Source organism: Trachinotus anak, unplaced genomic scaffold (genome assembly GCF_046630095.1).
Source record: "Trachinotus anak isolate AG129_WGS33_773 ecotype Australia unplaced genomic scaffold, CSIRO_AGI_Tana_v1 ptg000005l, whole genome shotgun sequence".
Taxonomy (NCBI): Eukaryota; Metazoa; Chordata; class Actinopteri; order Carangiformes; family Carangidae; genus Trachinotus; species Trachinotus anak.
The window spans coordinates 25,871,306-25,884,207 of NW_027273856.1; the positions used below are offsets into that span (position 1 = coordinate 25,871,306).

The following is a 12,902-nucleotide window of genomic DNA, read 5'->3' on the forward strand; positions in this document are numbered from 1 at the left end:
TTCAGGTTTTTCCAGAGATGGTCGATTGTGTTCAAGTCAGGGCTCTGGCTGTGCTACTCAACACATTCACAGAATTGTCCCTAAACCTCTCCAATGTTGTCTTGGCTGTGTGCTTAGAGTCATTGTCCTGTAGGAGGTGAACCTTCTGCCCAGTCAGAGGTCCTGGGTCATTTGGACCAGTCTTACATTAAGGATAGCGCTGTGGTTTACTCTTTTCTGCTTTCCCTCAACCATGACTAGTTTCCCTGTTCCTGCCGCTGAAAAGCACCTGCGCATATTTCAGTTTTTCTTTTTTAATGAATTTTCAAAAATGTCTAAAATTCTGTTTTTGCTTTGTCATTATTGAGTAGGAAGTGTAGACTGATGAGGGAAAAGATGAATATAAATGATTTTAGCATAAAACCACAACATAACAAAATGTGAAAAAAAATTAAGAAGTCTGAATGCTTATACTTACAATGTAAATGTAAAAAGGGATGACAAATGCTAGCAAATGACCTGGTGCAGATGACAGTATTAAGCATAAAGAAGGCAGGTGATTGATAACACAAGAATGACATTATTCTCGTGAAAAAAAGGAAGCTATGAGAAATGAGTGAAAATGTATTAGAAAAATAAATAAATAAATAATTTTTTTAAAATCTAACAATTATAAAAAGGTGAAACGACCAACAGTAGAGGGTCACAGTTTGAAAAGCTGTGGTTGCTTTGTGCCATTAAGCCTGGTTCTTAATGAAGTACATAAAAGCAATATGAGAACGCATATAATATGATATATCTTCTTTGTTTCTCTTTCAGAGGAAAATGATATGGGACAAATGCTCAAATTATTCCCTGAAGCATCCAAAGAGGAAATCACAGGTCAATACCCTGCCAGAAGAAGGTCCAGTGCAGCTAGCTATTTAAAACTACCGTAATTCTCAAAGAGAGGGCTAATATGGCGCTAATGCTAACTCACCATGTGTACTCAGCACATTCTGGAGATCTGATGTGCACTGAGGACAATAAACTTAAGCAGAAGTACTGCGAGGGAGCTGTTAAAGCTGGTAGGTTGATTAGGAAATCTGACTCAAATTTGTGTAAGGTGGAACATTCATATAGAGAACAATTGTGTCAGCATCACAGAGATTCAACTGCTGAAGTAATAGCAATAACCAAAACAAAATCAGGTTTTCCTCCTGAATTGTTTTAGCTTCTCCCCTCTAGGTTGCTTGCCTTGTACTCATCCCTTCCTCTCTTTCCCTTACGCCATCTCTCTGGAGTCCAGCCTGTATCCCATTTCCCATACAGGTCTTACAGTGTTATGCCTCCCCCCTCGTCAACATCTGTTCCCTATCCTCGCCTTGTGCCAGGGGCAGCTACCCGCCAAGACACCCATACCATCGGCACCAGCTCTGACGCTGCCTGCCAAGCAGCTGATCAAAGGGGACAGCTGTCGATTGGATCTGCATGCCAGCCAGTGTTGCTGCATGAATGAGAAATAGGCAGAGGATGGGGAAAAAAATAAACATCCAGCACCAGCACCACCACTGTCCCTTCCAGAAAAATGGTTTGCCCAGTTGTGGACAGCTGAGGCCATATACCCAAAGCCTGGAGGAATCATCGTAGTCCTTTTTTACCCTCAGCAAAGAGAATAATTAGCAGATCACAGATGGTGATGCCCAGAGGAGTATACAAGAGGACAAGGAAATTAAATAGATTGGATATTGTCTGTTATCCTGTAAGAGGCTAAAACACACACAACAAGAGAACCTGTAGTACAGTTTAACTCTGCATGTAGAGCAGCACACTGACAAGGCCAGAGTACAGGTTTGTTTGCCAATGAGGTCACATACTGAGAAGGAGGTACCATGGGCAAATGTGGAACAGTGGAATCCCTGAATGACTCTAGGCATTAAAACGGAAAATGGAGGAATTTAAGACATTCATTGCATCAGACCATTTGACAAGCTCAAAGTTACACCAATAGCGTGGCTAACACATTTTCTGGTTGCGTTCCCCACAGCAACCCTGTTTAGTTACTTACCTGTGCATGCATGTGTAGCTGGTCTAGTCTTCAACACCTTGCAGCAAAATCTGCGTTGTTTGAAGTTGGGAGATGAAAGAAACTGCTGTCTTTCCAACTGGTCGGGTTTATTCTACCTAAAATGAAATTAAATTAGTAGAGCTGCCACAGACACGCAGGCCTCCACATGCACAGCTCTTCTCAGTACAGCTTTGAGCTGGAAGAGCAAACACACAAATGATTTCCTATATTTAGCTCTCAATAAATTCATCAAATAAAATGAATTAGTTCAAAGCAATTACATATAAGTAATTACTAACTTGACACCACTATGTAACCATTTCACCATACAAAAGGGGCTAACTTTGAGTTTTATAATGAAACTGACAATGCACAACAAATGTATAAAACAGACTGCATGCAATGAGTGCAGGACAGACTCTATAAGACGCTCTCTACAGCAGTACAGGATATGCTGTGCTGACATGCTCACAGTGACAATGCTAACAAACCTATGTTTAAAGAGAAATTTTGAGCATGGTGAACATCTTAGTTTAGCATGTTTAAATGCAAATATTTGCTTATGTGTGCTAAACACAAAGATGCAATTGAGGTTGATGGGCATATGATGAGTTTTGCATGTATTTTGAAGTTTTGAACTGCTGATGGGGCTATGAGTCATTCAGATTCATCCACTGGGACCATGAATGACTCAGTCTGGACAAAGGCAGAGGACCCACCAGCTGGCGGACCAAAACACACGACCAGAAAGCATTGCCATCCCCCAGAACTACACCAGCGGTGTGGCTGAAAATCATGAAACGTGAAATGGAAACTACAACACCAAAGAGCAGAGGGAGGTCATACTTAACAAACCAAATTAACACTCCTTGGCTCCTGGTGACTAAAGAAAATAATTTAGGATGCCACCTAGTTAACGGTTAGCCTTAGTTAGCATTTTACAACAACATTGCCACACTCAATTATCAACTTTAAACTTAAGTACAGTAACACTGCACCGTGCGTAAAACCCCAGGAAATATGTTTTATACATTTATAGCAATTTTAATAGTCGGCACAGACTCACTTTTTTTTTTTTTTTTTTTTTTTTCAGAAAAACTTCCAGCAGACGGAGGAGAGTCGCAAAATCAAGCTGCCTCCTTCGCTTCAGAGATAATGTGGGTTAAATTAAAATCTGGAAAGTCTTCTCACGGTACTTATTTGGCGGGAGAAACGATATCCGGCAGCTGAAAAATGACAAAAACCTCATTTAGTCCAAATGGTGTGGAGATATTTTTAAATCCAAGATGGCGCAGGGTCTCCGGTTACCGGCGGGTTGGCGGTCAGGCGGCACTGTGCTCAGTGCTGCCACTAGTGGCGGGACAATGTATTACAACAACACTAAACACAGTAATACAGACCAGTTTAATAGGTTAAATAGCTCATAGTCAGACATAATGCGGGCATGCACCCAGTTGGTAAAATGATTGCTATTGATTTCTACTGTCTTCCAATCCTCCATTCATGAAGAGGTTATAATGTTCAGTTTTTGGTTCAGACTGTTTTGAAGCCATGTGGATTCAATCAAATGATCAGTTTGGAGGGTAGTCTGTGGTGCTGCTGAACTGTGCTGCATTATGCAGAGAGGCATTTGCTTGTCTTGCCGTCTGAGTAAGATTGATGGTGTCTGGCAGGATGCCCAGGGCCCACTGTTCGGGAGCTGAGCCTGACTTTTGACCCCCGTTTGGAGGGCCACAATATTTCACTTACATTGTTTTCATATAATTATGAAAACATCCACTATATGAGTTGTGTTTTCGTTGCGCTGCAGTATGCTAATCTTTGCTTAGTCTAGCAAAGTGACTGCACTTCACTGGAGCTTGACAGTCTAATAATGTGCTAAGTCACAGAGAGCCACCTCTGAGCAGGATTATAATACTTTGGAAAGATTGCTGATAACTCATGCAATCTTGTTTTGACCAAGTTTCACATGACAACACTGGATTGTTAGGTAATTAAACCAAATCCACCCTCATATTTAGCCTAATTGTCACATTAATATTAATAACAATAACAGTACACATCTTTTTGCAACTGGATCCAGAAAGGAATAAGTACCACCTCTCCCCTGTGTATGGTAGTTTGTTACTTATAAAACTTCCTTGCCCTTACAAACAAGCTGATTCTTGCAGTGGATTACAGAGGTCGGAGTGGTAAACTAATTAAAGCACCTCAGGGAGCCCAGAGGATGTGAGCACACTGTCTATAAGGAGTTAGAATACGTACAGTAACCCGAGATCCAATTACTACCGCTTGGCATTCGTTGCATTATTGAAGCGTGTTATGGAGTGGCTGGACCATGCATGATAGGGAGTGCTATTAAGAGAAAACTTATCCAGCATGGAGAAGCTGTCTCCTTGAATGTCTTCAACAAAAGACAATGGAAATGGACCTGGGGACTGATATGTCAGCAATCACTTTTCTAATGAACTGTTGTAGAGAGAAGAAAGTTACACAACTATGATTTACTGGTTGACATTTTGTGATGAAGAAAGAATGAAAGAAAGTACTGTAGATTTGGAAGGAGAAGTCAGGTTTGATTTATAACCACCAACAGGCAACAGGACAGCCAAGTAAGACCAAAGTAAATGTCTTTAATGGAACGTCACACAATCTTCAAGGATAATTAATGAAAGCGTCTACAAGTGACTTACACTGCTCAGATTTTTTTTTAAAAGTGGGTGTTTGTGTGGAGAAAAAGGTGGAGAGGGTAATTGCTTTTCGTCATTCATTTGGAGTTCAGCTCAGCATGCTCACTGTAAACATGTAATAATGATATAACTTCTTACGGCACGATCAATTCGTTGATAAATAACAATGCTAAGTTCCTGGCAGGATGACACTGAGGGACTGGCCATAATGAGGCCAGGCGTGGGCGTACAAGATGGTTCTAAATGCAGGAGGCAAGTGCTGCATATGAAACACTTTAAGCAGCGGGATGAATTTCTGATCAGTGTGTATGAAATTCACTTAAGTGATTTTAAAAAAAAAGATCACCTTAAAATATTTACAGGGTCGATCAGCCATTACAGTGCTTACAAGGCAATGAACAGAGCAGACAGTAAGTAAAAGAAAATGACAGCAGAGGGGAAAAGCGTACTTGTTATAAAAATTTTATTTAGAATAAAACAACAGCCATATTACACGTAGTGTGGTCAATCTATTTTACATACCTCAGGAGAAGCGACACAGTTCTGCCATGGTACGGTTCATCGTGATTGTAATCATTAAAATTATCACCAACATCACCATCAGTCTACAGTCAGAGGAGGTTATAGTAGTGTTGTTCAGTCTCACAAGTTTTACAGGATAGCATATAGCACAACAACACAACGCAGTGAGGGACCAGTGCTAGAAGGCCAGTGGAAAAACCAACAACAGATAACGCAATACTCTTCGTAACGGGTGGCTGGCTTCAGCAGGCCACACACCCATTGTGGTACAGTAATAATAACTTCTTTTTTTTTTTTTTTAACTTGGTATCTCCTCGTTGCAGTGTACACAAATACAGTAAGCTAAAGCTCAGAATGCTAAACCAGGTTGTTCATGTTCTGTAAATGATCACAACTGTTTTAAACAAGTTTACGAACCACAAAAACAAAACTGTGTCTATGAGTCTGAGGTAGCAAGGCAATCATGGCTTTCCTCTGATTTCTGAACATATATCTTTAAAAAAAACTATTCTACATAATGATGGCGGGCCTCTTACAAACCCAGATTCAGAACAACTTTAGATTTAAATCTATATTTTCCAAAACTTCTCTCTTTATACATAATCCCACTTTAATTCATCAACTCTCGTCTTCCACGTGTGGAATGACTAACTGTATAGGCACAGAAGGGGTAAACTTTACATTAACAAATCGTAGTCGACACAAAGTCTGCCGGCATATCAATGCTTTAAAGGGGAACTTGACATCAAGCATGCTACAAGATAGATCTTCAAACAAAACAGACACTTGTGACTGCCTATATCTTCAAAATGATCCTTTCAGCCACTGAATGCTATTACTCAGTAAATGTGCGTGCTCCCAGATACGGAAGAAAATCTGTGGCTACTTCCATTGACAATAGCGACTGGGGGCTGGAGGGTTCAAAGCAGTGGAATGACAAAAACAAACAAACTAACAGTTTGATTCCCAGTGAAGGCAGAACTTAACAAGAACAAAACATAAATCCCAAACCACCCTCTGAAAAACAAAAAGCATTATTAACTATACAAAGCCCCGTGTCCATATACTCATCTGCATATCTAAACAAATCACTGACAAATGTTGAACCAAGTTCAGGTACAATCTACAGTTCATAAAATGTACAATTTGCATAGTACAAGACAAGGTGGCAAAAGTAGTTAAGTTGTCCGGTCCTGTGCGTCTTTGGGATTTAGGGTCGGGGTTTGTTTGTCTGGGAATCGTCCAATCTCTTCCAACACTCACCGCACACGCGCACTCATGTGTGCATACACAAACACACGCCATCCTGTGCAGTGACTGTCCTCACATCACCTACAAAACAGAGTGCACAAACATAAATTCATCATGTTGGATCAGACAACAAAAGTTACACATTTTAAAACACAATGATGAAAATTAGGAACGTGTTTAGGTTCAAGCAGACACACTGAAAGTTATTACTCCAAGTGCAGCAGGTGAACCTGCCTCATTTCTCTTCATCAAGACATCACTGTGTGGAAACATCAGAAGTTCGAATAAAGTAATCAGGTTTGAAAGCTGGTAAATGGACTCCAGTCCCTCAAGCCAGTTACAGTCCATTAGGAGCTCGGTGTGGAGGAAAAGGAGGAGGCGGGAGTGGATGATGCAGGAAAGATTTTACAAAACATAGCTGTCTTTCTTGAAATGGAATTAGGTACTTGAACCTATTCACCCATGTCTTTGTGTGAAAATCAGCAGGTAGCGTATTGTGAACAGTACTTGACAGGGACAGTGCAAAAAGGAAAACATGAAAATGTTGACTTAAATACCAGTTAAAATAAAGTGTAGTTCACCTCATTTCCTGCATGTACTGAATTCAAAGTGCATATTATGGGTGTTATACAGTATTATGATAAAGCTGATCTGGCTTAAATTAAATTCAGAGGTGTAAAATGTTGAAAGCGATAAGTTGAGGTGCAATGGTCATCAAAGAAGAAAGTAGAAAGAGGTAGGAGAGGGAAATGATGTGCAATAGCCACCACAAATGGATTCATAGCAAATAGGCAGGTCAACTGGCGTGTGAAGGTATTAGCTGTGTGTGAAGATACAAGCCAAGCAGCTTAAAAAGACACTGTGAGAGAGGAGGAATGGAGGGAGCAGAGGGGCACTAGGGTGTGGTAAATGATTACAGTGGGAAGAGGTCACTGACAACGGCTTTCACAACAACTCTGTCCCAAAATGCACCTTGGCCTCAGACTGAGGGAGTGAGAGGAGCTGCTAATGGCACTCACTAGAGATCCATTAGCTGTCTCTTTCTCACAGGCCACCAAACTGGGAAGGATGAGGCAGGTGAAGGCTACTGAGGGAACTATTTTTGTGGCAGAAGCTGTAATTACCTTTAAAGTGTTGTCCTCCAACTTCTCAGACCTTTATCAATTACTAAAATACTGACCCAGAAAACTCACAAACAATGGAGCAGACACGAAGAAAACTTCTGTAGAAGCTGCCAACACGAAGACTGATTTACAGTACTGTTGTGTATCTAAAAGTGTGGAAGAACTCCGTCTTACCTGTGGTCTTGAGGAGAGGCTTGAGGCTGTGGGAGACAAAACAAAGAGACAATAGAGTAGTTTAACACTTGAACTCCCCACTTCATCTCTATTTTATAAGTCTACACTAAATTATCACCCCCTGGGTCTCTCCCACATGTTCATGCACACACTCAGCTCTGTGCTGCTCGGCCCCGGTGCCTCGGAGCTGTGCAGTAACCAAATGCTAATAGTGCTTGCTGGTGCATCTGGCAGATTAGAATGGATTTTTAGCTAAAGCCCTCATAGGACATTCAACTCTAAAAATTCGAAGGCAATTTAAAGCCAGTGAGCTCTGCCTCGCTTTTCGAAGATTTTTATTTATTTTTCTATTTGATTAATGTCCCCAGAGGTGGGTATTCTTTCTGTTATAAAGAGTAATGAGGGTCTAAGGCTTTTTCTGATCATATCAAATACTAAATTGAAATGATAATTAAAAAAAAACAAAAACCTTGAGGCTGTTGTTTAAAATCTATTTTTGACAAAGTATTTCATAAGAATCAAAACCACAGAGTCAAATGCAGAGGAGCCTGCACACACCACACAATGAGTCCAGTTTCTGAAAAAGCACTCGGTATATACCACTCTTCACTGAAACACAGGACAAGACCTTTTGAATTCATGACTACAGATGAGTGCACAGCTGTGCAAGTTGACATTATTTATACATGGCACTCCACAGTGCACAGACACACACTCACACACATACATACACCATCTACAAACAAAGCTGGATGAAGGTGTGATGTAAAAAAAAAAAGAGAAAAGAAAGATGCAGAGCAGGAGTGTGTGAGATTCTGAAACAGGAAGGAGAAGACACAAGGATTGACAACAGTGGTAAGAAGAAATGGAGAAGACAAACAGAGTCTCAATAAAATCGTACATTATGTTGATTGTATCAGGAAAATACCAGTTTTTACTTTTTCTGTTTCTATGTTATCAACTGAATTAATTAAAAACAAAAATAATGAAAGGAACATTTGTTAAAAAAAAAAAAAATCCCAAATTCAGTAGATGCTATTTCACAAATTAACACATCTATAAATTAAGTTTAATATTGTTTTAATACTAACATGTAAAATGTTAGATAAAAGCAGCAAAGCTGTTATGAGCTTAAAATAGCCATTTTGTTGAGCTGAGAAAATTAATTGGCAATTACTCTAGTAACTGAGTCATCATCTCAGTCATGTTTAAAGCAAAACTGTCAAACATTTTCTCGTTCCAGCTTTTCAGTTGTGAGGATTTGCTGCTTCTCTCCGTCATATATGATAGTAAACTGAATATCTTTAAGACTGTTAGTCGGAAATTAAAAAGGTGTCACTTTGTATTTTAAGAAGATGTGGTGGAAAAAACAGTGACTTTCAGTGATTTGTTGTTTTATAGACCAAAAGATTAATTGAGAAAAAGAAACTTGTTAATGTTAACATAAGACAGGTACACACTGGCCTAATTCACACATCTTGTGCGCCACACATGAATTTTCCCTGCGAGGGATGAGGCTTGAACAGTTAAAGAGAGAGACATGCACTATTTTTCTGCTGACCAGCGACCTTGTGGCAAAACACAAGCCTGCCCTCAGAGGCTGGGAAGACACGGCGGGGGGAGGAGGAGGAGTGGGAAACTTACGACTGCATGCAGGGAAGGAGTTGTTAATCTGCTCCATTACATCTGCCAGGTCAGAGCTGCTGTTGTGGGACTCCAGCAGCTCATCTGAACACACACACACACACACACACACACACACACACACACACACACACACACACACACACACACACACACACACACACACACACACACACACACACACAAACAGTTCAGTTAACTCAGACATATTTCAACATGGTACCACACCACAGTGTGTAACTAATTTCCATTTGCAGAGAAACAGTGTGAGATTCTTGTGAGCAATATTTAAACTTTCATTGTATCTGATCAAAGCTGCAAAATGTTGAAAAATGTAGCTTTTCCATAGTGACTGAATTCAAGGGACAAATCTTCATATATCATATAGCGTGAGTGTTTGAGGCTTAGTATAAGTTGTTTTGGAGCTTGGGTGTCTCACCTGAGTTTTCAGTAAGAGGCCCTTGATCTTGCACAGCAGGAGAGGACACTCCATTTACCCTTGAGTCCAGATCCGGCTGACAGAGAGAGAGCGCGAGAGAGCAAGAGAGAGACGGAAGGATGAAAACAAAAAAGAAAACTCCATCATTATAACACAATTATTCTGCTTGGCATCAGCTTGACAACTTCAAAATTAGCCGTGCTTCAGGGCGGCAGGCGGAGACAAGGGAGTACCAGAGGGCGGCACAATGAGTCTGTTGTCGTGTGTACAAAAACATTTCTCATAAACAATAATAAACATGCTACAGTATGAATCACATTAAAAAAAACAGCTAATTGCTGTATGCGGAGGGATTTCAGTGAGTGCAACAGTGAAAGAAAAATCCTGGACTGCCAACATGAACGATTAAAATGAAGGTCGTGATACCCAGCCAAGAGATACAACAAATATACCTTTGTCAATGATAATAGAAGTACATGCTGCGCGCTGTGTAATGAAATATGTATGTTTCTGCCCCAATACAGAAGACGTATATTTGTCTTGTCTTTCTATCCACAGGTTTCTGCCCTAACACCTGTAGCTGAGCCTCTCATTTGAAAATTAATCTCTCCTGAGGCCAATATGTCTGACATCAGTGCAGCCAGCATAGTACCAGACAGTAAATACAGATGACCTACAATAATCTAAAAGACAATGTTGATATTCAGGATGTTTTTGACAGGGTCCGGCCTATGATAGATTGTATTTCTTGTTCAAAAAGCTTTCCGCTGTTGTCTGTGTGATGTCCCTGCTCTGCAGCCTTGTCTTGATATCAGCCACAGAGCTCAAACTGACTTACAGGACTTGCAGTAAATGTGTGGTGGAAAATGTTTTGAATATCACTGAAAAGGGGAGAATTTTAGGCAACTCAATAGAAATTCACAGATAAACTGATAATTTAGGATCCCATTTTTCCATTTTTTATTGTTAAGATGAATAAGCACTATAAAATAAATACCTAAATTTCAAGTCAATGATAAGAAAACTGATCAAACAAACAAGGACAGAAAAAGCCCAATTTCTCTAAAAACATTACAAAAACAATCAATCAGTTAGAGATGAAGGTTTTGTAGCTAAGATACTGTGGGCAGCTGATCACTTGGTGAAAACATGCTCTGTAGCTCTGATGCACAGACGCACATACTTGAGGTCCAGTGACATTTACAGCAGAATACCACATCCTCCTCCTCCCTTTAGCTTTTCAGCTGAATGAAACCAAATCAATGCTGCCTCCCTCCTCTCCTGCATCAACCCTCTTCTTCTTCATCTCCTTCATCTCCTGGTGCCCCCGGCGCTAGTAAAGGCTAACACATTGGAAATGTCTCTAGAGCACAGCCAGTGTCTTGAGGCCCGTCTTAGAATAGCTAAGGTCAGGGCTTTGGTCAGCCTTCAGGAGTGTGAATTTAATGCATGCCATCAGGCTGGCTGGGTTTATTATTCTACAGCTTGGCAGTAACGCCGCAGTTGATGGAAAGACATCTTGACGTATCGTCAGGACTCCAGGGACTCGAATGTCAGACAACAGAAGTTCTTATTTAGCGCGGGGATGTTTGTGTGGATGCGGATAGTGGGGCGTGCCATTATGTTTGCATTTTTTGTCTAACAGAATCAGCATCAGAATCACATTACTTCAGGATGTGGTGGCATTGGTTCAGAAAATCTCAACATGCCACATGGTAAACTCAATGTATACAGGGAAGCAGTATATTATATACAGAGCCAAAACACAGCCACAGTTTACTGTAATGTAGAGTTATTAAGAAATGCATTTGGGTACAGTTTTGAATCTTTCTGTTTTGTTTTACCTTTTACTTCTACTTCACCATATTTCAGTACCTTTTAGCCTGTTACATTTATTTGACCAGAACAGTTACTAGTAACTGTCCAGATGAAAAATATATTATTTAATGTAATGTATAATTTATTTACGATACATTTTTATAATATACATTAACAGTATACGAAGTAGTAGTTAATCAGTCAGCTGCAACAATAAAAAGCTTCTTAAATGTTAATAAATCAATAGTTATAGTCCCATGTAATATATGATAATATATTACTGACATTATGCTGCCTAATGAGTATTTTTTACTGTTCAAGATTCAATATGTTTACTAACAAAGAAGTACTTCTAATACACAAATACTGAGTTGCATACTGTGCATGCAAATCAGTGTGTTAAGGCAGAGGGGTGGGGGCATCTCCAATATGGTGAAAGCTGGGTGAACAAAAACTTTCTTTCTGTCAAAAATGTTGATCGTCATCCATTAAAAATCTGCCGAGTCACATCAGCAGACTTCCTCAGGCCATATTTGTTGTGAGTTATTACTGTGCCTTCAGCTCCATGGCTACCAGAGAGCCAATACCTGCTCCTGTGTTTGCTCTGTCTGATTTGTCAGGATTGCTGCTTGTTTGGCTTGAGGGTTGTGCATTTCTCACTTGGCACAAACAATCCAACCTCAGTGAGCAATTAGACTGTGCATAAACAAATCTGGAAGTTATTGATAGAGGGAGTGGAGACTCCTGCATTGAATGGTAATGATTTGATTAGGATCTCATCTGACCGTTGATGAGCAGGTTTTGTTATTCAAAGGCACAAAAAAGTAAGGATAAAAAATGATGGGTTATCACGTCTTGCCTATGGACACGTGTGGATGTTTATGTGGGAATTAATACGTGCTCAAGTACATATTTACTTCAATGATTCATTTGAATGACTTTGAAAGAATCCTTTTCAATTTAATGGACACCTTCTGTATCAGTGTTTACCTTTTTAAATATATATTTTTAAAATATATTTCATGCAATGCACTGAAACAGCCCTCCCAGCTGCTGTGTGTGAGTGAGCTTGTGAACTGTGATTACTGCCCTGCTGCTCTTCAGCAACAAGCCTAATGAACTAAAAGTAAAGGCAACTTATGGCAAAGAATAAAGTTTAAGTCACAGTTGAGTAAGTGCAATGCTAAAAGGCTGCAAAGAAAACAGTGGTTCAT

At 40.0% G+C, this 12,902-nt stretch overlaps 1 protein-coding gene across 8 annotated transcripts in view; it reads right to left on the reverse strand.

Annotated features, from left to right (window-relative positions):
* Positions 1-5,162: 5,162 nt before the first annotated feature.
* utrn (utrophin) overlaps positions 5,163-12,902 on the reverse strand; it is a 169,508-nt gene continuing 161,768 nt past the window's right edge. For all 8 annotated transcript variants that reach the window (XM_071479337.1, XM_071479338.1, XM_071479339.1 and 5 more), the window contains 4 exons: positions 9,871-9,946; positions 9,432-9,515; positions 7,788-7,813; positions 5,163-6,570 (listed from right to left, as the gene is read on the reverse strand). In XM_071479337.1, coding sequence (XP_071335438.1) covers positions 6,562-6,570; positions 7,788-7,813; positions 9,432-9,515; positions 9,871-9,946 — 195 coding nt within the window. In that variant the 3' untranslated portion in view covers positions 5,163-6,561. The remainder of the gene's footprint in view (positions 6,571-7,787; positions 7,814-9,431; positions 9,516-9,870; positions 9,947-12,902) is intronic.